We start from the raw sequence: 27066 nt of genomic DNA, 5'->3' as shown, positions 1-27066 counted from the left end.
AAGATATTCCCATTACTCCTAGATACTGCAATCCCCCTCTAGTGCTCTCAATTCCCTTCCTAGTACTGCTGCTTCCAACCTCTCTACAATTCTGTTTGTTTCCCTCCAAGGCCCGCATACCTTGAGATCAGCCTTGCCACATCTTCTCACACATCACCATGCCAGTCTGAGATTCTGGAAGCCTCTGTGATTAATAAAATGTAAGTGCCCCCCGCCCCCCCCCCCCCCCACCACTTCTATCCCATTGCTCTCAAAGTGTGTCCCACCAACCCCCCCTCTCCCCACCACTTCTAACCCATTGCTCCCAAACATCAATAAAACCACACATCCTCAGTCATGTTACGTCCCTCTACTTACAACACATCCTTTCCAATTTTTTCCTCTGTAGTCTACAAAGGACAGCACAAGAGTACATGGGTAAACAGACAATAATCAAGGCCAATTTAAAATGTCCACAAAATTGTGATCGGAATTTCAATCAGAATACAGTAAACAATTCTATAATGCTTTATAACAATTTCACTTATTCAGCCAACTTAATAAATTACACAGCATAAAAGAGTAAAAATGTGCAGTTTTGACTTCTGATTGACCCGAGTACAGTATTTGTTAAGAGCAATCAGCCACCAACAGAAGAAACACAGCAGTTACATCTTGAGACCTTAAAGGGACACACAAAGTTACACATAGCCTCACTTTAGCAAAACAACACATTGCTCAATACATGTTTGAATGCTAACTCCTTATTAAAATGTAAACTCCAAGTCAACATAGCAATAGCACAGGAGGTCCGCTAGTATGGTCATTTGAGGTATTTTTACCCCGCGTAGACTTTGACATCGTTAAGGTTAAGGGCAAAACAATATGAAGGGAGAAGAATTTAGAATGACTGGAATATTAGTTGCAGCCTAAGGAGGCAGGGACAACATCAACAACGGATAGAAATTCCCTGCAGATTTGCTGAATAGAAGTCTCCCTCCCTGCATAGAAAACCTGCTACTTGTTGACAAGAAAGCCTTGGATTATTTCCCAACAAATTCCCCCAGCTGTATGGACAACAGCATTGCAATTTTTTCAAAATTTGGTGATGAGAGATAAAGAGCTTCCACTTTATTTTACGTGATGCTTCCCAAATTATTCATTCAAATAGTTTTTTCAAACTTCAAACCTGCTTGCTCACCTGGCTAATAAAACCTGCCTTCAAGAATGGCCACATGCAAAGTTCAAACAAGAGTTGAGCAGCTGCCTCTCCCCCAGAACATACAGTGCAGAAGGAGGCCATTCGACCCACTTAAGCCTTCACTTCCACCCTATCCTCATAACCCAATAACCCCTCCTAACCTTTTTGGACACTAAGGGCAATTTAAAATGGCCAATCCACCTAACCTGCACGTCTTTGGACTGTGGGAGGAAACCGGAGCACCTGGAGGAAACCCACGCAGACACGGGGAGAACGTGCAGACTCTGCACACAGTTACCCAGCGACGAATCAAACCTGGCGCTGTGAAGCCACAGTGCCATCCACTTGTGCTACCGTGTGACCAATGCTCAATTTGAATCAACACCTAATTGATCAGAAACAGCTGCACTTCACAAATCTTTAACAGGAGGCTGGATTTGCATTTGCACTTTAATATGAAGCTGCTGCACTAAAGAATTTAATTCTTATATTTCTTACTAACTTCTGCACATCTGCTCAATTGGTTTTAGGACAAAAATAGCAGTTATTGCAGCAAACTATTTATTTTCTGCAGAGAAATCACTTTATTTCAGCCACTCACGACATTGCAATTTGGCTGCAAGTTATCTGCTTTCACACTTCAAAATTGTATTGGTACCGGAATTCATTTATAACCAATGAGCAAGTTTAGTGACCAGCATCCTTCTGTTGTTGCAGAATGCAAATAGTCAACTAGATCATGAAGTCCAAATCAGTTTTGATATCTTGTGGAATGTCTGTTGATAATTATTACTAGTGTCCCATCCCAAATATTTTTCTAATATTGGTTTCCCCTAAAAATAATCTGTATTTAACAGGTTTGTGCGCTGGTGGAGAAAAGCCACAAAGCCAGTAACAAGTTTGAGATTTCATAGAAATTCACTTATCTTATATTTCTAAAAGTACAAAAACAGAACTCTGCTGTCCTTTCCACAGCACCTTAGTTTTCTACAGAAACAAAGTGATAGTGAGCAATAAAATTCAGTCCATCACATTTAAAATAGTTAATGTTTTCATGCTTTCAAATACGAATGTAGTTTTTCCAGTTGATATAGCTGTGGGCCCTGGGTGTGGTTAACTGCAGTATTCCAGTAAATAATGATGGATTCCTCAGAATGCAGCAGAGCACTGCTCAGACCAGAACAATCCGGGGAAGCTGAAATCGAATGACCTTATAGGGGAACGTGGCTGAACAGGTATGACACAGATTCTCCATTGTGGGTCCTCCGTATTGCCTCAGCGAGGATCATGGATATATCAATCACCTGAAAGGCAAGAAGACAGGCTAAGTGTCTGTGTATTCAATACATTACTCATTCTTTCAAATTAAATCCAAACAAAGATCAATTTTACCCGAACTTTTGGGCAAATCTTAATTTTTTCTTCTTGTGGAATGGTGTTTGTTACGACAATAGCTTCAAAAGCTGCATTGTTTATTCGACTAATGGCAGGGCCAGAGAAGATACCATGTGTAAGGATAGCATAAACTTTGGTAGCACCAGCACACACCAATCTGAACAAAAAGAAACACAAAAGAGACTGAAAACAACAGTAACTATACATTTATGTACCGTAAACATATTTGTTTTAAACAAAAAGTTTCTTTTTAAATATCTATATGGTTTAATAAACCAAATTAATGTAATGGTTTGTCAGCAGATGTTATAGTGCACTATTTACAAACAATGATGCACTTGCTTGAGGCATGGATCAACAAGATTGATTTTATTCCAACCTTTGTAACCAGAACCATAATAGCTTCTACACAGAGTGGCATGATGTCAGAAGCAGTCAAGACTTGGTCACCATTAAGCTGATCATGAGTACTACTCCTATCCCTATCAGCTGGAGCAATACAAGTGCAAGGGAAATAAGGGGCGACATTCTCTGACCCCCCGCCGGTTGCCGAAGTCTCCGGCACCAGAGATTTGGCGGGGGCAGGAATCGGGCCGCGCCGGTTGGCGGGCCCCCCCCGCTCGATTCTCCGGCCCGGATGGGCCAAAGTCCCGCCGATAAATTGCCTGTCCCGCCGGCATAAATTAAATCACCTACCTTACCGGCGGGACAAGGCGGCGTGGGCGGGCTCCAGGGTCCTGGGGGGGGGGGGGGGTTGGGGCACGGGGCGATCTGGCCCCGGGGGGTGCCCCCACGGTGGCCTGGCCCACGATCACCATGGCGGAGGCGGAAGAGACTCCCTCCGCTGCGCATGCGTGGGAAACTGTCAGCGGCCGCTGACGCTCCCGCGCATGCGCGCCGCCCCGAGATGTCATTTCCGCGCCAGCTGGCGGGGCGGAAATTCCTCCGGCCCCTCAATGTTGGGGCTCGCCCCCCAAAGATGCGGAGCATTCCGCACCTTTGGGGCGCCGCGAAGCCCGTCTGATTGTAGCCGTTTGGGGCGCCAGTCCGCGGACATCGCGCCGTTTCGGGAGAATTTCGCCTAAGGAATCTAATTTTTGATCACAATAGGAATGATATGTAAACTCTACTAATGCCTTTTAAAACCTTCTAAAGTGGCATTCAATCAAAATAGCCTTTTCTTACAAAGGACAGCTCAGGATTTTGTGAAGATATGGGCCAAATCAGAAACCCAAAGCCAGTTCTAGTTAATGGTGTTCCTGCCTTTAAATGCCACTCTGGCCCCAGTATTAGTACAACCATTTTAGGCAGCGCACAAGCATTCAAAGTAGCCCATATCTTCTCCAGAAGAGTACCAGTGGTCAATTTAAGATAAATCTAATTTCTGAACACATTTTACCCAAAAGTGCATGGCAGACCATCTGGATTCATATTGACCATAGGTGCAATATCGCTCTACCCAGGCACTGCACCCCCACCCCCTGCCCTCCAGCTACATCAAAATGTTTGGATCTACTTTATTCAGCACAAGTTTTAGTTTCTTGTTTGGGGAGGGGGGGGGGGGGGGGAGAGAGAGAGAGAGAGAGAGAGAGAAGGGGATTGACATCATTAACCTGTTAGGAATAAAGTAAATGTTGTTATGTGCGGAGTTCTGTCTATCTGGAGTAGGCTAAATTTATGAAATGTCACTGGATGTAATTCAGTACATCAATATTTTTTTCCCCCGTCGACTCTTCCCATAATAATGTTACAATCCACCCACTGAAATAGCAGGATGTTATCCTGACGACATTTGAGTGGGATGATTCCGGAAGTTGCTTACACAGGACAAACACCATAGGAAAGCCTAAAGCAGGACACCAAGCCAAGTCTTTTTTAATTCTATGCACTCAATTTCATTTATAAAATAATTTTGTTCAGCAGTAAATAGGGTACACATGTGCCTTCATTTACCATTTGTTGAGATTTCATAATTTCCCTGTTAAACGACTAGAGATTCATTTTAATTTGTCTTTCTCCTAGTTCAGTATAGAACAGCTAAGAAGCAATGGCTAAATAGAAAGTTAATTGCAGTGGGGATGGGTTTCTGTTTGGCAGTTTAGTACACACAGAATTTGAGGGAAAACAAGCAATGGTCTCTCCAAAAGGATCAATTTACTGTTTGGCAGTTTTTCAACAGATCCTTGTGGTGAAGCAGGTCTCCAAGAATAGGGCAGAGACTCTGTATTATACAGCTGGAAAGGAGAAGATCTAAAGACAAATGAGGGCAATGGAATTGTGGACTGGCCAAGATCATTGCTGATGAAAGGTCATCTCGACTGGAAACATTTGGTGAGATTCTCTGTCCAGCGATGCTGGAATCACAAATCACGGTCGGGCAGAGAATCGCACACGAGCTGAAAATCGATGCTGGCGCCGGGCACAGTATGGACATGCAAATTGTACAGCAAACACCGTGGCATATCATTAACGGGCCCTCCCCGGCATTCTCTGGGGCTCCCACGATGCTCCACTTCAGTCTTGAGGAATTACTGACGACGAGGTTCACTTGTGATATTTAAAATCAGGAAACCGGCGCCATACATGCTGAGAGAGGAGGTAAGGCATGTTCCCATAGTCACAGCCGTGGGCTGCCAGTCCTGCTACTAGCTGAGGGGGGACGTCTGCCAGGGCTGGGGGGAGTTGTGGAGAGTGACCAGGGGATGGGCCGTGGGGCTGGTGTATCCCCCGAGGAGCAGGTTGTGCATGCATGGTCTGCCATTGCCCAGAAGGCAGCCATTGTGCTCCACACCCCATTGACTGCCCACTGTGGCCCGTAGCTGCTTAGAGCACCACTCGCCGTACAGGTGCCCCCCTTACGGTCGCCCCCGGAGGAGCCCACAGACTCCAGCCCCTCACACAACTGGGTGGTACCCTGCTGGTAGGGCACCACTGAGCCCAACCAAGGGGGATGCTCACAGTAAATCCCATGGGAGGATGCAGGACAGGGGCCGTAGAGCATGCCGCTGGAATGAGTAGCACTAGCTACCGGTACTCCAGCCGGCAGACTTGGGTGCCAGGGTCAAAGGGTGAGGGACGGGGACAATCGGGGGCAGGAGCAGGAACTGCTCTGGGAGCACCCTGCAGCAGCGAACCCCACCCCAAAGGAGCACGGGCCAGTTGGTGAGGATGGAGAGACGGCTGTCCAACAGATAGAGGTGGACGTGGGAAGGTGGCGCAACATGAGGCCTCATGTGTACCGGCAGGGCCCGTCATTCGAGGACCTGCCGGACCGAGTTTGTCGCCGAAACTCCAACTGAGCAGGGGGACCGTGCTACATCTCTGCCGCATCATGGTGTACCTGGAACTGGGGGTGGTGGAGGGGGGGGGGGGTAATGGGGGAGGTCATCAAGGTGACGATCGCCCTGAACCTCTACGCGACGGGATCCTTCCAGGCGCTGATTGGAGACCAGTGTGTGATCTCACATACCTCGGTGCACACGTGCATCCATGCCAGTGTATGCGCAGGCGGCACAATACATCAAGCTCAATATGGACTGAGTCCACCAGATCACCCGGGCAGCAGGATTCGCTGGAATCACTGGGATGACCCAGGTCCACGGGGTGATCGACAGGACGCATGGAGAGGCAGGCCAGGATGGGCAGAGCATGGGGCCCATGCAACCACTATGTTGCACAACGTGTGCACCCGGGCCACCGTGCCTGGGGCACTCTAATCACCAACGGGTTCACCTACTCGGGGCCCTGGCTGGCAGAGGCTTGAACATCCAATCCCCCCCCTCCCCGTTGAATCATCCTCCCTGCACTCCACGCCCCTCCGTGCTTCCTATCTGCCACACTACAGGGCGCTGGCCCTGGATTGACAGTATGAGCGGGTCTGGTCCATAGGATGGAGGACGACCCGCTTCGCGATGAGCTCCCTAGTGCTCCGCATCATTGGACGCAGTCTGGCCCCTGCCCTCGGCAGCACATTCCGTCCACCCGGGAGATCCATGCATGCGTGCTAGCCATTATCTCATGGTCCCATTGAACCGCTGAGGTTGCGGAGGCAGTGGGAGGGGGTGGGGTCAGGTATCGGGACGGTGTGCAGTGGCTGCCCTGGCCCATCCCCACCACCTGCACCCCATGCTAAGTGACCTTCCACCCAATCCACCCTCTGCTCCCAGCCTATTCCTCACCCTTCAAACAGAGGACCGAGACATTTTGGAACATTGGTGAACAGGTGTTTATTGTGCTATTTACAGCTATTGTGCCCTAGCCCCATCACAAACCTGTGTGCTGTACCCGTGCCTACTTAACTGGTGTCTACCTTTCTGGCTTTACGGGCCCCAACGCTCCGTTCTCAGTGGTTCCCCAGGCGGTACATTTGGATAGGAGACAGCCTGCTGCAATTCCATCCCTGTGACCTGGGTCCCCTTTGGTGGCCGTCCTCTGGCCTGCCAGTCTTCTATAAGACCATAAGACATAGGAACAGAATTAGGCCACTTGGCCCATCGAGTCTGCTCCGCCATTCAATCATGGCTGATATTTCCTCATCCCCATTCTCCTGCCTTCTCCCCATAACCCCTGATCCCCTTATTAATCAAGAATCTATCTGTCTCGGTCTTAAAGACACTCAGTGAATTGGCGTCCATAGCCTTCTGCGGCAAAGAGTTCCACAGATTCACCACCCCCTGGCTGAAGAAATTCCTCATCATCTCTGTTTTAAAGGATCGTCCTTTTAGTTCGAGATGGTGTCCTCTGGTTCTAGTTTTACCTGCAAGTGGAAACATCCTCTCCACGTCCACTCTATCCAGGCCTCGCAGTATCTTGTAAGTTTCAATAAGATCCCCTCTCATCCTTCTAAACTCTCAACGAGTACAGACCCAGAGTCCTCAAACGTTCCTCATATGGCAAGTTCTTCATTCCAGGGATCTTTCTTGTGAGCCTCCTCTGGACCCTTTCCAAGGCCAGCACATCCTTCCTTAGATATGAGGCCCAAAACGTCTCACAATACTCCAAATGGGGTCTGAGAGTATTGTGAGCAGTTTTGCTGGTGTCACAGGTGGCGTAGTGCCACCCTGTCCTGCCCGATGCCAATTAGATGCACCAGGGACAGGGCGAGGCTGGATTCAGAGGTGCTTGGGTATTCCAGCACATCCCCTGCGGGGTTTACCGGCATAGGTCCCAGCACCTACTCCTCCCTAGGGCTGCCCGATGGCCCCGGGCTATTTCTTGGAGCGGAGTGAACTCCGGGGGCACCACCATTACCTGGCACTGTCAGTCCCTTTGACCAGGGTCTCCATGCTCACCGCCATGGAGCACAGGGACTGTGTCACGTCATCCAGTAACTATGCCAGGCCCCCCTGTGCCTGGTTCAGGTCAGCCAGGCCAATGCCGTCGACGACCACAGCCATGGCCCGTCGTCGGCTGGTGACAAATTCTGGAGCGCCGCAGTGATATCCAGGTGGCCTTGGTACATGGATACCTGTGACATGGCTGCCCTGTCCTGTGCCTCGACCACCACCTTGGCTGATGCCATCTCACCAAAGGCCTCCGCTGTTAACCCCTGGTGCAGCCCTGTCCAGAGTGTCTCACACTGTTCATTATCTGTTCCCCCCGCCCCCCCAGGAGAAGGCGGCCCACAACCACATGGAGAGAGAGAGAGGCATTGACCTTGGTGGCACGCATGGACAGCATTGCTACCTGCCTCTACAGTGGGTTGGACTCCTCCAACTCCACCTGCAGGAACTGTATGTTTGCTGACTCCCCCCTCCTGTAGTCTCTGGCTCTGCACCTGCATCTCCAACATTGATGATTCTGGCCTTTCCAGAAGCCCGAGACCCGTCGACAGGCAGCTAGTCCCGGGTGTCTGGCTGCCCTCCCGACTGTCCACCCCCTCTGAGGTTCCTACCTCCACCTGCTGTACCGTTGCCTGTGTGTTAACATAGAACATTACAGGGCAGTACAGGCCCTTCGGCCCTCGATGTTGCGCCGACCTGTGAAACCACTCTAAAGCCCATCTACACTATTCCCTTATTGTCCATATGTCTATCCAATGACCATTTGAATGTCCTTAGTGTTGGCGAGTCCACTAGTGTTGCAGGCAGGGCATTCCACGCCCTTACTACTCTCTGAGTAAAGAACCTACCTCTGACATCTGTCTTATATCTATCTCCCCTCAATTTAAAGGTATGTCCCCTCGTGCTAGACATCACCATCCGAGGAAAAAGTCTCTCACTGTCCACCCTATCCAATCCTCTGATCATCTTGTATGCCTCAATTAAGTTACCTCTTAACCTTCTTCTCTCTAACGAAAACAGCCTCAAGTCCCTCAGCCTTTCCTCATAAGATCTTCCCTCCATACCAGGCAACATTCTGGTAAATCTCCTCTGCACCCTTTCCAATGCTTCCACATCCTTTCTATAATGCGGCGACCAGAATTGCACGCAATACTCCAAATGCGGCCGCACCAGAGTGTTGTATAGCTGCAACATGACCTCATGGCTCCGAATATCAATCCCTCTACCAATAAGAGCTAACACACCGTACGCCTTCTTAACAACCCTCTCAACCTGGGTGGCAACTTTCAGGGATCACCGTGGTGTGGTGCGCACCAGATGGCGCTCTTCACTAACGTGGTGAGTTCCCCTGGGGTGGTGGAGGGCGTTGGTGACAGCAGTGGCGAGAAGTCTGTATGGTCCCCGTACGCATGCTTCAGGGCGTCGACAACTTGCGGCTGCAGCCTCGTCGTCAGATGAATCTCGGGGTTGCGGCTGGCGGTGGGGGAAGCCAGATGGTCCCGCTTCGGCGTCAGGTGATCCTGTAAGACCCAAGACAAGACGCATTGTCAGGCCTCGGGTAGGGGTGTGGGGGGTGATGGTTGGTGCCAGATGAGCCGCAGGGACAGCACAATCCATCGGAGGTTCACTTGCTTCCCGATGCCGATCTCAGCCTTGGTGACTGCCCGCTCACCGGGCGCACCGATCAGGACAACCACCCGCTCCTCTGCAGCGGTGAGGGGACATGGGTCTGGCGGCACTCCTCTGGTCTTCCCACTCTCCCTGCGGTTGTGGGCCACCTTCTCCTGGGGGGGGGGGGGGAAACAGATAATGCACAGTAGGAGACACTTGCGACAGGGACAGCACAGGGGGTCCACGGTTAGTGGCCTTTGTGTGCAGGGCACACGTCCATGGTGGGCAGCATGGGTGTTGGCATGTGGTGCAAGGTTGGGTGCATCGGACTGCCGAGATGTGGGGCTTGACCACCCTCTAAGGGGGTGCGGCTACGGGTATGTGGGACAGGGATGGTGCCAGAGGTACCGTGGTGGTGGTGGCAGCCACCTACCTTTGCACCTCGGGGAACAGGGTATCCCGCCTCCCCGATGTCCAATAGCATCTCCAGCTCTGCATCTACGAATCTCGGGGCTGCTCTTAATACATGCCATCACCATCATCTTAGCTGAATGAGGGTGTTTCAGGAGTGGAGTGCTTATATTCGGCTGCAGCTTGTCAGGCTCTTGAGTTCCAATCCCAATCCCGGCGAATCCGATGCTGGTACTCGTTGGGAATCGCACTGTCTCCAGGTGACGCCGATGCCAGCCCATTATCATGTTCTGAATCGCTGCAGGACTGACACCGCTTTTGCGAAAGTAGAACTCTCGCGATTCAATCCTGGCGTCAGTACCTAGTTTCTGAAAGGGAGAATGCTGACCATTAACTCGGTTTCTCTCTACAGGTGCTGCCATATCTTGCTGAGTATTTCCAGCACTTTGTGTTTTTATTTGAAGTGCATCCTTTTTGTATCGACTATTTAATGTAAAATTTAACTTTTTGTTCGAAGTGTCCTTCACTTGTTAATTAACATTTGAATTATGTTGATTTTAGGTAGCTTGTTACAAGTTTTCAAAATTGAAATATATTCCATTGGTTTTCTTTCAGTTGGCTTTGTAGGGATTCCTTGTTTCTAAAAGTTATCAGTCTCCAAGGGAATTGTAACAACATAAAACCAAACTGAATTCAAAGCACCAGGACAAATTTCCCCAAGTCCATGCCATGAAACAAAAGCAAAAATCTCACAAATTGCTTGGAAGAGGAGGCAATTTTGTGCCAAAAGACACTAACACTCATGAAAGGGGATATTTTTCGAGCTCCCAATCATTGTACTCTTTTGCTTGGAAACCACCAACACGAAAAACAATTTTTATCAGTTCGCCAACTGCTAGGAAGCTGCTTTAAGGCAGGGAGGGCTAAATGTTTCGTGATTTGCATTGCTCGTACATGCAACAGGTAACATGATGGAAAACACACCCTTGAATTAGCTTTGAGGGGATTATCTAGCCACAATCCTAATTTATTTGTAAATTTTGAACATACACTTGAGGGGAGCGCCTTAAAAGTAGTGGCTATTCGAAGAGTCTGTAGAATGCAAAAAGAAGATAGAGGCAGTCATGATCTCCGAGGATAAGTACTGGGAACACAGTGGGTAAATTAGAAGCCAGCATCTTAGTTGTAATCCGCTATTTCACGTTTGCGCACGTTGGTGCCTTTGTGGGCTCCGCCCCCTTGAGGGGAGGTATATAGAGCAGCTGCCCTGTAGGCAGCTCTCAGTGCAGAGCAGTCACAGGCAGACACTGTTCTAGTTGATTAAAGCCACTTTTCACTTCAACTCTCTGACTCGTGTGAATTGATGGTCGCATCACCTGTACCAGTCATGATACCACCCCTGGCCAAAACTCTCAGCACTTCCTAGTGGCGTATCCCTCTATACCCACCCTATCCATCTGTTTGTTGAGGTGCCTTTTGAACATTGTTAATGTATCTGCTTTCACAACCTCCCCAATCACTTGAGAATCTTTTAAACTCTCCCATATTGACAAGGCAGTCTACTTTCACCCATGGCATATCTTCCAATTGGAAAACTTCCAATTTTTACATTAACAGTCACATCATTGAAGCCCGGGCGAAAAACACATACAGAAAATGCTGGCTGGAATTACTCAGTAAAAAAAGGTAAATTGACCCAAAACAATACCTCAATTCCCTTCTTCACACATGTTCCCTGACCTGCTGAGCATTTCCAGCATTTTCGGTTTTTATTTCAGATTGGCAACATCTGCAATATTTTTCTTTTGTAATGGGAGCCTGAGCATTGCTGGAAAGAGTTTAGATGGTTAGGTGGACCCACTGACTAGGCCCTACAATATTGAAAATGTGACCACATGAATAGTGCACAGTACTCTCCTGCTCTGATAAATTTCCCTCGGTAAAGTAAGCAAGTAACCATGAGCTGTGATGAGCAAGATATCAGCAACTTGGATGTATGGCATGAATTCAGCTTTTTTGGTTCCAAGCAAAGTAGGCCATCTCCTGTAGGCTGAACTGTAAGGTTCTGAGACCTACTCTGTTGTGAACCAAATGCAGGAGGCAGATCTCAAGAACTGCCCAAGTAGCTTAACACAGGATTTATACTCTAATCCACAAAGGCAAGAATGGGTTGGTACAGGTGTACCCAACTGTGTGCAGTTTCACGGAGCCATCCCTCATCCCGTCGGTAAAAACTTTCAAAGGAATATCTTTCCTTAGAGGGGAAACCTTTTAACAAGGTGTGCGAAAAGTAAAACATTTGGAGAATGCACCCACAGCAAGGCTGTTCTGTCAAAAAAAGGCTTATCGCTAAATGTATGAACAAAAATGTTGCGTAGGGTAGTCACACCCTCTTTTTGTCGTATTCTCAAGGCCTTGATGAAGCATGCACAGCTGCATGCAATTCAAGGGAACAGCAGTCTTCTCTGGGTTTTCCAAACCTTACCCTTCCCCAGTGCTGTGTACAGCTGCAAAACCAGGACATCTCATTGGAAAAAAACACCCTTCAGGGATCATATTGCTCATGTGTATTTACTTCTCAGCTGCATGACATATGGTTCCACATGTGTCTGCCATGTCATCCACAAGAATGGCCACTCGATCTTTAACATCGCCAACAAGCACCATTCTATCCACCTCATTTGCCTTCTTTCTTTCTTTGTGGATCAGTGCAAATTCAACATTCAATCTATCAGCAATTGATGTCACCCTGAAGCAAAAAAGAACAATTGCATTGGAACATACCAATTATCATGACTGCAACATGTCAAGAGTTTGCAGTTTCCTCAGCTGAAATAATGCTATATTGCATAGTCATGTGGTGAAATGGGAAAGTTATTGTTGTATTCATAATCGAAGACTGCACCCAGTAAAATACCTCTGTTGGCATTTGCCTTTGGCATCTAACTCTTGGTTCAGTAAAACTTTGAATAGCAGTAGTAATTAAAGTGCAATTTTATCTTTAACTGGCAATAGGATGTTGTATTAACTCTAATTTCATAGCACAAGAGTAGCAATCAGAGCATGCAAATTGCATATCAATATGATTAATTAATTCACCTTTTAGCTCCACCAGCATCTGGAGAGACAATTATAGAATTCCTCCATTCTGGAATATTTTCCTTTATCCACTGCAGAACTGCTGGTTCTGCATACAAGTTATCCACAGGTATATCAAAGAAACCCTAAAAGATGGAAATTAAAGCCATCAGTTTAATTAAAAAAGCTAAAATGTACAGTATTCTTGTTCCAATATGTCTGCAACAGCACATTACGTAAATTTGGTATGAACATTGGATCGTCCTACCTACTGAACCCTTCACTTAACATTTTTAGGTTTTGCTTTTCATCAATTAGCAGCAAGGGCAATTTTGTAAAAAGTTGATTTATTATGTTAACCAACATTTGTTGTTATAATACTTAAGCGCTGGTTGAACAATGATAGTTGAACAATGAAAAACTTGCAAAACGTTGATTGCAACTATTCAAGTCACAAACAATTTAGGAACTTAGTGGATTGAACAGAAAACATTTAGTCCAAGTTAAAGATGGAAAGACATACATTTAGTTGTTGTCATTAGCATGAAAACATTAACAGATAGAGTAGATATAGTAAATGCAATCAGCAAGTACCTGTACTTCTACAGCATAATCAAATCCATTGAGAATGTCTTTATTCAGATTTGTTCCTTTCAAGGCCTAAAATCTGAATATACTAGTCATTGTGAAAAAACAAGCCAACTAGAACTTGATTAATCACCAGGATTTGCAATTACAAATAACATCAGACTAATGTTGCCATCTACACAGACAAAGTCTACATCCCAACAGCAGCATATTAGTCAATGTGATTTAAAGTTTAAAAATTCAGTCCAGTGACTCATCACTTCATCCTCCCATTGTGTTCATTACAAATTTCAGGTCAATTATGGGTGCAGAGGCAGGTATTCATTAAAGGAATACTCTAGGAAAGGCTCTCAATTCATTGTTATGCACAATGTCTGCCAGCTCACCAGTTTTAAAACAAGGACAGATTGACACCTACCTCTGCAATCCTTTTTTCTCTCATCAATAGCCACATATCTTAATCTGTACCATCAGAGGAATCATCCCACACTGGTTTGAGGTCTATCATGATGCCCAACGATGATAGTGAAGTAGAATCCCTGCTTCTCCAGGTACCGGACTAAAATACACTAATCTCAGCAGAAAGTCCATCTTTCATTTTCACAAGACTCTAATCGGAATGGACTAATCTGCTGGCAGAGCAGCATATTAAAAGACAAAATTTAATCTTAATTTAGCACCCGACAGCAACATCCCTCGAGTATTCCTTTATGAACCGTTGAACATCCAGTTTTATTTGCCCAAGAGCAGAAAGATTTGTTTTGTGCAGGGAACACTGTTGCAACTTTCTATTGGCTGTGAAAAGTAAACAAATTGTGCAGTTAAATAACACAAGTATGGTCAAGAAGGTTTTACATACTGGATCGTGTGAAACCTTGGAGAAATATCACCCTGACAAGGTCACTGGGTTAACACGAGGTGTGGTACTATTATTTGACTAAAATGATGTCATGGTTTGTACTAACCTGTATCTGAGAGGCATGCAAATCCATGGTGATGATATGATCTGCCCCAGCAACCGACAGCATGTTGGCCACAAGCTTAGCTGAAATTGGGGCGCGACTCTAAAAGAAGACAGACGCGAGTCAGATCTCCAACTGCACAAATGTACAATTTCAGCCCAGATAACGTTCCAATCTTACAGCATTCTACTGATTGATTCTCCTGCAATAAATCAAGTTGGAGCTACATTGAATTCAGTGGAAATTCAAATTACCATGACAAAAGTTCCGGGAATGCGTCATTCCACCTCGGAGCTTTAGTGCACTTAGTCAAAGTTATCTTGTCATCTGTATCTAACCTCATGTCAATGCAAATTCAGCAGCATCATTCATATATTCCAATACATTTTCAGTTCAACTCAACTTGATTGAGAAGACATGATCACAGTATCATTACTCAAATGACTAAAGGGACATTTGCTGCTAAGGTCACAAACGATGAACCTTGAAACATATACATTGAATATGTTTAACTTGGTAAAATACAGTACACCACATAGGCAGTAGACACCATGTGCCAAGAGCTTTCTCCGGATACCAGTGAATTTTTCTCAACTTCTGGTTAAAAAGTCGAACAGATATCACCCTGACCCAATTTATCATCCTTCCAGGCCGCTGAGTCCAAAAACAGAGGTTTCTAATCTCCTGCAGGAAGTACCAATTCAACCTGTCAATTTTCACCAGCCGGTTATGTCACATAGACAGCCAGTGGATGCATCAATTCTGAGAGAGATTCAATTTCAGTCATCATTAACAGATGGATGTTGGCAAGTTTTAACTTTCTTCAGTTGAACGATTCTATCAAACTACCCAATAGAAACAGAATAACAGGAAAATTCTAATCGAAGCACATGGCCCTATTATGCACCATATAAAATATTGAAACTTGTGGCCAATGGGCCTATTTCACTCTCCCACTTAAAAAAAAAAGTGAATTGTAATGTCTATCAAAGGAAGGGGTGCTAGTACTGAGGAAAGGAGTGTTGCATAGTTTTGACAGTCAACACTGGTCATTTAGAGGTTAAGTATACCAGTTATGTGCTGATTAAAGGGCCTTGAAGTACAAGCCTTGAAGTAGTTCACATTTGTCACCATCGTCACTTATGCAAGGCCAAGTTTGAGCCACTGTGTTAAATTAAGATGGGCTCGTGAGTTAAGACACACGCTCATGAGCACCTGACAAGCTTAACTGAGTGAATTAAATCAGATATTACAGAGTTACAAACAGACTTTAGAATTTAGAAATCCTAATTAAAAATATTATAGTTGAAACTTGATAAATGGAGCACTGCAGTGTGATTGTTCTGGTATTGGCTCAAAAATCAATTGAACATCAACAATGCTTAAAAATGGCATGGGCAGCCATAACAACTGGCCTCAAGTATTTTTGACATGCTAGGAAGGATTGCACTATTCTGTTAGATAACAATCAGTCTCAACTTCTATCCGCTTTATGAAGGACAACGGGTGACTTAATTTGAGTAAATGTTTTGTCTAAACTGATTTTAGCTCAGTTATACATCTATTGGAAAATATTCAAAATGAGTTTACCCTGCAGCACATTAGGACATCCTGGTCTTGTCAACAAGCATAATACAAAGGCTCCTTGTCAATGACCATTTATTAAATTAGCTGAAAACCATTTTTTGTTAATATTACAGCAGACCAATTGTATTTGATATCAAAGAGCCATTTTATTCTATTTTAGGAATAAATTAGATGCCCGAGCTGCTTAATTAACAGACAAAGATTAATTCATGTGTTTCAGAAAATAGCAAAACTATTTAGCATTACTCGTTGTAAAAGTAAGTTAGTGGAATTTATAAAAGTAAAAACCATGGAGGCAAATTTTAAAGAGGAATTAGACATGGCAGCTTTTCTCTCGAAAGTGGCAGCAGTTAACATACTTGAACATCTTCTTCCAAATGTTACTTATTGAGAACTCAAGTACACCACTGCAATTATCAGGTTCATGTTTATTTGCATTACCAGGGTACTTTTTCTCACAATATGCCTCATGTAAGCCAGCAAAAGAGAAATTGATTGTTCAAAGTTAAAAAAAAATACACCAACCCTCTCGTGATGCAAAGTAAAATTTTCGAAAAATCACCAAGACACCATATGGTGCACCTCAAAGACTATTTTCTGTCAAAACATTTAATATTTAAATGTATAAATCTAAACACTATGACTATGATGCCAAATTAAAAAATGAACACAATGTGTGAATTTAATACTGGGCAAAATTGTCATTATTGACAATTAACGTTATTTGTATTAGGCATTACTAGAACAAGTGACTTTAAAATATCCAGCGAGTTAATAATTCATAAACTAGAGTTGCCACACTTTTAAGGACATTAAATCAACCAATAGCCATTACTCAATCAATCTCACAGTGAAACGTTAACTAAAAGATCAGCTTTGCTAGCTTTATCAAAACGAAGGTCATGTCCAAAGTATAAACAAGATAATTAGTCTGTGGTCTTCAAATGGAACTTCTGCAAAATCTCACTCCGACTCCTGTAATCTGGCACTGCCCGTCATTTTATGACATATTTCAGATGCTGAAACTCTGGCTACACAAATCAAATTACTGAAAACAAAAACCCTTTACTGCCAATGTATTAAAGCATTTATGCAACCTCCCCATTAATAATATGAAAATAAATATTACTCAGCCGAAATCAGTGATATAAACATTTGAGCCAAGTTTATTTCAGGAGTTTCAACTAGGCACATGGGAAACATGGGAATACTTAACTGTGTGACTCTCCTGTTGAGAGCCAACAATTTTAAGTCTACAAACATCATCATGTGATGGCAAAAACAGGCATGGGTTTTATTTTCTAACTTTCAGGTTACATCCACATTTTCCCTCATGAATAAATAAAAGGCCTCAGTCAGAATAGTTGCTCAATTGAACAACCATAAAATTCAAGGTCAGACATGCAAAGTGCTGAGATATTAATAGCACTGGAGATACTAACACTTAAAAAAACCCAATTGGCAGCGATTGTGCTTGTAATTTTGTATAATTCAGCATGGTTAAGGCGGAATCCGCAAAATCTAATTTTACACCATTACTTTCTGGCCAGATCAATTGTGAATTTTAAATCGGAGATTAGCAGAGTTTTCTTATTCAGAGGTATCTTGAGGGATGTGGGGCAGAGGAGTTAGGTCGCAGAACAGCAATGATCACACCGAAGGACAGGACAGGATCTAGGACATCACTGCAGGACTTCCTCAGGGTTGTGTTCTAGGACCAACCATCTTGAAATGAAATGAAATGAAAATCGCTTATTGTCACAAGTAGGCTTCAAATGAAGTTACTGTGAAAAGCCCCTAGTTGCCACATTCCGTCGCCTGTTTGGGGAGGCTAGTACAGGAATTGAACATGCGCTGCTGGCCTGCCTTGGTCTGCTTTAAAAGCCAGCTATTTAGCCCTGTGCTAAATCAGCCCCTGTACCAGCTACTTCATCAATGACCTCCCTTCCATCATAAGGTCAGAAGTGGGAATGTTTGCGGGTGACTGCACAATGTCCAGCACCATTTGCGAATCCTCAGATAATGAAGCAGTCCATGTCCAAATGCAGCAAAACCTGGACATTATCCAGACTTGGACAGACAAGTGGCAAATTACGTTTGTGCCACAAGTGCCAGGCAATGATCATCTCCTACAAGATCTAACCACCGCCCCTTGACATTCAATGGCATTACCATCGCTGAATCCCTCACAATCAACATCCTGGGGATCACCATTGATCAGAAACTGAACTGGACTAGCCATATTAATGCTGTGGCTACCAGGGCAGGTCAAAGACGAGGAATCGTACGGCAAGTAACTCACCTCCTGACCCTCCCAAAGCCTGTCCACCATCTATAAGGCAAGAGTGTAATGGAATACTCTCCACTTGCCTGGATGAGTGCAGCTCCAACAACACTCAAGAGGCTCAACACCATCCAGGTCAAAGCAGTCTGCTTGATTGCTTCCCGTTCAACAAATATTCAAACTCTCCACCACCGACGAACAGTGGCAGCCGTGTGCAGATTCTACAAGGTGCACTGCAGTAACTCACCAAGGTTCCTTAGACAGCACCTTCCAAATTCATGACCACTCCTATTTAGAAGGACAAGAGCATCAGATACCTGGGAACCCCACTACCTGGAGGTTCCCGTCAAGTCACTCACCACCATGACTTGGAAATATATTGCCGTTCCTTCACGGCCGCTGGGGCAAAATCCTGGAACTCCCTCTCTAATAGCACAGCGGATGTACCAACACCTCAGCTACTACAGTGGTTCAAGAAGGCAACTCACCACCACCTTCTGAAGGGAAACTAGGGATGGCCAATAAATGCCAGCCTAACCTGCGACCCCAAATCCCGTCAATGATTTCTTTTTTAAATGGCCTATATTCTTTCTATCAGTACTTAGAAACTTAATTTGTTTCACCACAATTCTGAAGATGGTGGATTCAGTGAACAGTAGAATCATCTCCATTTTCACATACTGCAGGAGTTAGGGCAATGAGTGGAAAGGAAAGAGAAAAAATGTCGCTACTTTAAATGCTTTAAAAAAATAATCAGTGACATAGCGTGGCCCCCTACATATGACATAGAATTTGCAGAAGGAGGCCATTAGGCCCATCGAGTCTGTGCCGATCATGGAAAGAGCATCCCACACCTATCCCCGTAACCCAGTAACCCCACCTAACCTTTTTGGACACGAAGGACAATTTAACGTGGCCAATCTACTAACCTGCACATCTTTGGACTGTGGGAGGAAACCGGAGCACCCGGAGGAAACCCACACAAACACGGGGAGAACGTGCAGACTCCGCACAGACAGTGACCCAAGCTGGGAATCGAACCTGCGACCCTGGAGCTGGGAAGCAACTGTGCTAACCACTGCATTACCATGCTCTACTGGTCACTCAAACCAGAATGGAGATTGAAGTGTAGTAGCTCTTCATCAGAACGCACCAGTAGAATTGAGAGAGCACCAATGCTGAACAGTAGAGATATTAAGAGGTAACTAGACAGGGAGATTTTAATTGCAGGCTTTAAGAATATTTATTGCTGGGGAAAGACTAAATGTGCACATCGGATTTAACATCTGAATAGATCTACAGAGTGTGAAATGCAGCAAGTTTCCCATAACCCAAAACCAGGCATACAAGTGCAAAGAATTCCTTGAATATCTGACTGCAATCTCACAAACGTTCTGACTAGTCAATCAGTTAAGAGGAGGTTGACATGAAACTGGACACAACAGTAGACCTGATGAGGTCTGTAGGAGTACCGTACATTGGTATCTCCCTTCTTTCTCACAATCCATTAAAAGTGGTCAAATTGAAATAAACTACAACCAATCTTGAAGCAGATCATCTACCTGTTCAGAAGCAGAATGATCATTCTGCAAATTGAGAGCAGTTTATTCAATAAATACCATTCAAGGCTGGAAATAAATTCTCCCTTATTTGGGGGTGGGAGGAGTGGGAGTCAAAGTCAAGAGAAAGTCACCAAGATTTTGCAATGAAAATAGTTACTTTTCTATGATTATTGGTATCACTTCCTTGACTCAATTAAAAAAAGACTCCTTACTTCTTCCAAACCAATTCTCCTAAAAATTGGGAATCCTATCTCAAATGTAAAAGATTTGGACTCTGACAGAAGCAGCCATGCTGATGGCCTAACTATACTGAAGGTAAGAGTTGTGTCAGATATGAAGTGCATCAACTGCATACTCCCAGAACACCTAGATCCACTGCAATTCGCATACTGCCGCAATCGATCCACCGCAAACGGCATCTCCCTGGCCCTACACTCATTACCAGAGCATGTTGACAACTGCAACTGGATCCTCGACTTTCTGACCCACAGACCACAATCAGTAAGAATAAACAGCACCACCTCCACAGCAGTCCTCAATACCAGGGCCCCGCAAGGCTGCATACTTAGCCCCTACTATACTCTCTGTACACAAATGACTGCGTGGCAAAATTCGGTTCCAACTCAATCTACAAGTTTGCTGATAACACAACCATAGTGCGTCGGATCTCGAAAAACGACGAGTCAGAATACAGGAGGGCGATACAGAACCTAGTGGAGCGGTGCAACTGCAACAATCTATCCCTCAAGGCCAGCAAAACTAAAGAGGTCATTGACTTCAGGAAGCAAAGTACTCTACACCCCCCCCCCCCCCCCCGGTCTGCATCAATGGGGCCGAGGTGGAGATGGTTAACAGCTTCAAATTCCTAAGGGTGCACATCATCAAACTTTTGTCCTGGTTCACCAAGAAAGCACACCAGCGCCTATGCTTCCTCAGGAAACTAAGGAAATTTGGCATGTACACATTAACTCTTACCAACTTTTACAGATGCACCATAGAAAGCATCCTCTCTGGCTGCATCACAGCCTGGTATGGCAACTGCTCGGCCCAAGACTGCCCAGTCCATCACACAAATCTGCCTCCCATCCACTGACTCAATCTACATCTCCCGCTGCCTGGGGAAAGTGGGCAGCATAATCAAAGACCCCTCCCACCCGGCTTAGTCACTCTTCCAACTTCTTCCATCAGGCAGGAGATACAAAATTCTGAGAACACGCACGCACAGATTCAAAAACAGCTTCTTCCCCGCTGTTGCCAGGCTCTTAAACGACCCTCTTATGGACTGACCGGATTAATACTACACTCCTGGATGCTTCACCCGAAGAACCGCGGTGTCCATGTATTTACATTGTGGGCCTTGTGTTGCTCCATTATGTATTTTCTTTTTATTTTATTTTCATGTACTAAATGATCTGTTTGAGCTACTAGCAGAAAAATACTTTTCACTGTACCTCGGTACACATGACAATAAACAAATCCAATCCACATTTGTCTGAAGCCAATGTTCCTACAAGCAAACTTTAAATCAGACGTGGAAGATACATTGGCCTTTTGAGCTTAATGTGATAATGATTGAAGAATGGGATGATTTAAGAGATGTTACTTAAAATTTCTAGACTTTTGATTGACAATTAGAATAGCAGCTAATTTGAGACTGCCAAACTAGTTTCATGCAGTACCGTAATAACAAAAGAATTTCACCTCATCAGCCAGAACTGGATCTGGTGACAAATTCCAGACATGAAGGTCTGGATTTAAACACACAAGTTTCCATTCTTTTCACATAAGTCAGTACAGTGGGTCGGTTAGCTCAATTGGCTGGACGGCTGGTTTGTGATGCAGAATGACGGCAACAGCGTGGGTTCAATTCCTGTACCAGCTGAGGTTATTCATGAAGACCCTACCTTCTCAACTTTGCCCCTTGAATTAAATCACCACCAGTCAGCTCTCAAAGGGGAGAGAAACTTATGATCCTCTGGGACAGTGGCGACATTTAAATAAGGGGCTGTTTAGCACAGGGCTAAATCACTGGCTTTGAATGGCAGGCCAGCAGCATGGTTCAATTCCCGTAACAGCCTCCCCGAACAGGCGCCGGAATGTGGCGACTAGGGGCTTTTCACAGTAACTTCATTGAAGCCTACTTGTGACAATAAGCAATTTTCATTTCATTTCATATTTACATCTATTACTCACGTTGTACCGACTTCACAATATTAACTGAACTGATCTTTCTTAAAAGAACCTTTCACAGAATCAATCCATAGACTTAAGACTGATTCTTGGTAACCCCTCTACCCCCAATGACGAAACATCATACCTTAAGCAGTTTCTATCTTCCTTTCTGGGGGAAAAAATTATTTTGCCCTTATTCAAGAACTGGAAATCCTGCTTCCAGTAAAGACTTGCACTCTTCAATCCCTCCCCTCCCCCAAACCCTCACAAAAAGTTGCCACCCAACATTTGCCTCAGCTAACCATGCAATCAAACAGAGCTACACAGTATGCAAACAACAGGATACAAGACACCGAAAGCAAAGGGCTGATGTGCAAATATTGGTTCACTTATTGACTGAGAGCAGACCAACGTCAAAAATGCCTTAATAGCAACTGATGTTATATGAAAATGAAGGCAATAAGCTTTTCTAATGAATTAGCCAACAGCTCTCTGGTACATTTATTTGTATCTGGCTGAAGGGATTGTCAACTTGTGGCAAGTCTTGGGATGCTGTACAAATAGAAACTCTACTTATTGGCAGAAGAAAATTGAATGGAAAACGTCGACAGAAAAGCAATGACCAAACATCCCAACAAGAAACAAGGTTTAAGAGGAACAGCATATGCTACACAAGACATTTAATATATAGGTTGGGAAAATAAAATATTCTGCAAGTTTCACCCATTCTCTTTCAATATAAAACTGGCTCAATTTGGTTAACAGAACCACTAAATGGGTTTATAAAAGAATCCTTTGCAGGTGTTATTTTTTTATAAATGACAAAAGATTTTTAAAAATCTATTCTTTTTGAGGCATTCAATGTCTGCAGAATATTCCAGAAATAAAGCAATAGTAATGTAAGAGCTTTCATACCTCAAAATTATAGACTGAAAAATATAACACAGGTAGTTAATAGAATTAAGCTTTCTTCTGATAACACAAACATTTTTGTCCATAAATGAAACAAACCTCAACCGATCATACTTACTGTTGTTCCATTATATATTTCTTCCATGAATCATACTACATTTACCATCTCCATTCATCTCGCCCCAATCCAACAAGGTAAAAATAAATGACCAGAAATTCAGTATTACCTTGTCCTTCTTGTCTTGTCTAGCATAAGGAAAACAAGGAATAACTGCAGTGACTCGAGATGATGATGCAAATTTGCAGGCATTTATCATGATCAATAGCTCTATCAAATTATCATTGATCTCCCCACAGCCACTTTGGATGATATACACATCTTCTCCTCGCACACTCTCCCCAATTTCCACACTGCAAAACAAAAACAAATGACAGGCTATCATTTTTAGAAAGTTCCTAAGAAAGAGAGATTACATTATTCAGATTCCAAAGAGGTACTTCTTATCAGATAGTTATGTTTTAAACTGAATCCTTTAATTCAAGTAAAATGGAGCAGTTGACCCTACAACTTCTGTCTAGTGATAAGCCGATGTGATTTGGCTGCTGTGGGGACTCGGGGCCTAGATCTAAGTCCTTTTTAAACCCAAATGCCAGCCTTCACACCTGAAAACATACATTAAGAGGGAGAAGAGTGTGTCTCTCTCCCAGAGAGGAGGAGAGAGAGAGACAGAGAAACAAACAGCAGCTATTGCAAACTGCAGAGGAAAATACTTTTCACCATAAGCCATGAAACAGAATGCCTGGATGTTCTCAGGTCAAAGAGATGGAACTTGCATTTTAAAGACACTAGAAGATTTGTCCTGGCCTGGCTGGGAGGAGAAGCTGCTAGAAGTCAGTTCAAGGATTCTCAGAAGGCTGAGGGAATCAACTTTAAACACGCGTTGGATGTTACAACCCAGTAAAATGGGGAGCGGTGAGCCTGTTGGAACATGGGAGCAAGTTTGGTCTAATTCCTGCTGAGAGCAAGGCATTATATACACATGCAGCATGGGGGTTTTCAGTCATGCTAAAAAGTTAAGGGGGGGTTGCTGAGGACCCAGGTTCGATCCCAACCCTGGGTCACTGTCTGTGTGGGGTTTGCACATTCTCCCAGTGTCTGCGTGGGTTTCACCCCCACAACCCAAAGATGCGCAAGTTAGGTGGATTGGCCACACTAAATTACCCCCTAATTATAAAAAAAATAATTGGGTACTCTAAATTTATTTTAAAAAAGAAAGTTAAGGGGGTTATCTTTTCTGAAGTTTAGTGCATCAGTTACATAATATTATTTAGTTGATGTTTCTTATAACATGTTTGTTTCAGTAATAGTCTTAAAATGTGAAATTTTGTCATGTGATCATTTAAGTTGGTCTCTGGGGCTTTTTAAAAATTCAGGCCTACAAGGATCGTGCAGGTAAAAATAAGATAGCTTATTACGCAAGTCATTAAATTTAAAATGTTTATTCTACAGTCAGATTGACTATCTAGACATGGATAAGCAGCTTGAATTTATGTTCAACGATGGGCCAATGGCCTGCATGATTTTATGAATGTTCAGAATATTTTGTCGGCAAGGAGTGTCTTCAGTGCAGCTACACAACAAAGCTAAAAATCATTTTTAAATCACAGCTTAAAATTAATACAGCTCAAAAAAACCAATAAAATTTCACGCCTTCAACAGCTGTTGAGAAAAACCTTCCAGTGTTCGACAGGGAGACAATATAAATAAATAATATAATTTCACATAATATATTCTCATTAATACGCACGTTTTACAATTAAATTTACAACCTCTCCAAGACAGCAAGCTTTTCTGATGATCATGATTCTACCTCACGCATCAACTAAAACATTAATTTATGGTGGAATTCTGCTCTGGTTTACAACACACCCAAAAAATGGAACCTAGGATTTTCTGCATTAATCTGTCACAAAACCCAGATTATTTTTTAATCCATAATGCACATTTCAATGATGGTACTTTAAAAATAGGTAGTTGCTTGGCATTGATAATGTTTGTTTAAGCAGAGTCAAAGCAGCAAAAACTGGCTTACTCAGCAACATATCAAACTCGCAGATGGAAGTATGCTGATATGCTCAATCCTACCAACAAAGGGGTGGAGGTGGGATCTAGCCAGGTTTTCCAACCCAATCACAAGCAACAACTATTGTGCTTATATAGTGCATTCAACAGAAAAAACATCCAAATGGAACAGGGAAATATAAAACAAGTACGGCCACAAACCACATAACAAAATATTAGGTTAGACCACCTAATGTTTGGTGAAAGAGATTGGTTTTAAGGTAAATCTCAAAAGAGGAAAATGAGGTAGAGGGGTGTGATCATAGATCATAGAATTTACAGTGAAGGAGGTCATTCAGCCCATCGAGTCTGCACCGGCCCTTGGAATTAGTACCTCACTTAAGCCAACACCCGTAACCCCATTTAACCCTTTGACAGTTAGGGCAATTTAACATGGCCAATCCACCGAACCTGCACATCTTTGGATTGTGGGAAGAAACCGGAGCACCCGGAGGAAACCCACGCGCACATGGAGAGAACGTGCAGACTCCGCACAGAAAGTGACCCAGCCGGGAATTGAACCTGGGACCCTGGAGCTGTGAAGCAAGTATGCTAACCACTGTGCTACCGTGCTGCCCCTACGTGTGTGGGGTGAATTCCTTCATTGTGGGTCTAGGAAATTGAAGGCACAGCCACCAATGGTAATTGGAAATGCACAAAAGGTCAAAATTAGGAATGCAGGTACCTCAGAGGGATATGGAGGAGCAAGACTATGGAGGGATTTGAAAACAAGGATGAGAATTTTAAATCGAGATGTTGCTTGGCTGGAGCCAATGTAGCTCAGCAGGAACAGGGGTTTTTGGGGAATTGGACATTGAGAGTTAAGACAAGGGCCTCAAGATTTTGGATGGTTTCAAGTTTAAAGGTGGCAAAATGTAGATGATCAGTTAGAAGTGTATTGGAATAGTGGTGTGCAGGGGTAATGAATGCATGAATGAGGCTTTCAGCAGCAGATAAACTGAAAGTCGGTGACATTATAAAAGTGGAAATAGGCAGTCTTAGCGATGGCCCAACTAAAGAGGTTGAAAGCTCACCTAGAGATGAAGGTTGCAAACAGGTTGCTAGGAAACAGAGTTTGCAGACATCACACATACACTTTTAAGCTCAGGGACAGGGTAGATAGGGCTCTGCATGATTCATGATTTAAATCATGCTACTTCGGCTCAACGGCTATCAGATTAACGGGATACCATTTTGGGGAAAGACAGCAATGTGTGTTGAATTTGGCTGGTATTTTTCACTTCCAGTTAAATACCTTGCACCACTTGCTCTGAATGACATTAAAGCCAATTTGATTTCAAATATGTTTGTAGTAAAGGGGGAGGGCACACAGTCAGCATTGAGGATGTGTCTTGCAGATAGTGGGAGTTCTTCCAGTCTCATAAGCGGTCAGCCCTAACAAGCTCCAACTGTTATTCAGAAAGGCTGGATCCAGAGAGCTCACCGAAGCACATGGAGGAGCATTTCCCCAGCACTGAAACATAATGACATGGTTTGGCTTTACTCGAGCTGGTTTTGCATCAATGTTCTGCAAAAACAGAAAAGCATCATTCACAAAACAACAATTCCAGGGAGAACTTCACCGCTGAAGTATTTGTTTTAAACCAAATGGGGACTTGCCAATTAAACTTCTCCAACTACCAACAGATGATCATGAAATCTGTTGTCCTTGTTTGGGCACGATATTAAATGATTTTATTTTCACAGTATGAGATAGGTAATGAGATTGATTGAGATTTACCACTCCACACAGTTTAACTATCTTCAGTACTGTTTGTCCCAGCGCTGTTTTACATTCTGACAGTCGCTGGTTTGTGGTGACGAAGTCACATTCCAGTTTGATTGTGTGATTACGTGGAATTACAAATCACTGACCTTGATCAGAATCCGACAACGAAAGCAGCAATTCCCAACACAGAA

General features: G+C 44.1%; 1 protein-coding gene across 2 annotated transcripts in view; it reads right to left on the bottom strand.

Annotated features, from left to right (window-relative positions):
• Positions 1-491: 491 nt before the first annotated feature.
• LOC140428066 (ribose-phosphate pyrophosphokinase 2) overlaps positions 492-27066 on the bottom strand; it is a 43831-nt gene continuing 17256 nt past the window's right edge. Inside the window, exons 2-7 of one of the 2 annotated variants that reach the window (XM_072514087.1) lie at positions 23252-23435; positions 14511-14609; positions 12979-13103; positions 12455-12628; positions 2573-2732; positions 492-2484 (exon numbers count right to left, since the gene is read on the bottom strand). In XM_072514087.1, coding sequence (XP_072370188.1) covers positions 2392-2484; positions 2573-2732; positions 12455-12628; positions 12979-13103; positions 14511-14609; positions 23252-23435 — 835 coding nt within the window. In that variant the 3' untranslated portion in view covers positions 492-2391. The remainder of the gene's footprint in view (positions 2485-2572; positions 2733-12454; positions 12629-12978; positions 13104-14510; positions 14610-23251; positions 23436-27066) is intronic. The other variant, XM_072514088.1, reaches the window with a different exon arrangement.

The sequence above is a fragment of the Scyliorhinus torazame genome, chromosome 8, assembly GCF_047496885.1.
Source record: "Scyliorhinus torazame isolate Kashiwa2021f chromosome 8, sScyTor2.1, whole genome shotgun sequence".
Classification (NCBI taxonomy): Eukaryota; Metazoa; Chordata; class Chondrichthyes; order Carcharhiniformes; family Scyliorhinidae; genus Scyliorhinus; species Scyliorhinus torazame.
The sequence above is the reverse complement of the archived record's forward strand: the minus strand, read 5'-3'. Positions and strand labels throughout refer to the sequence as shown.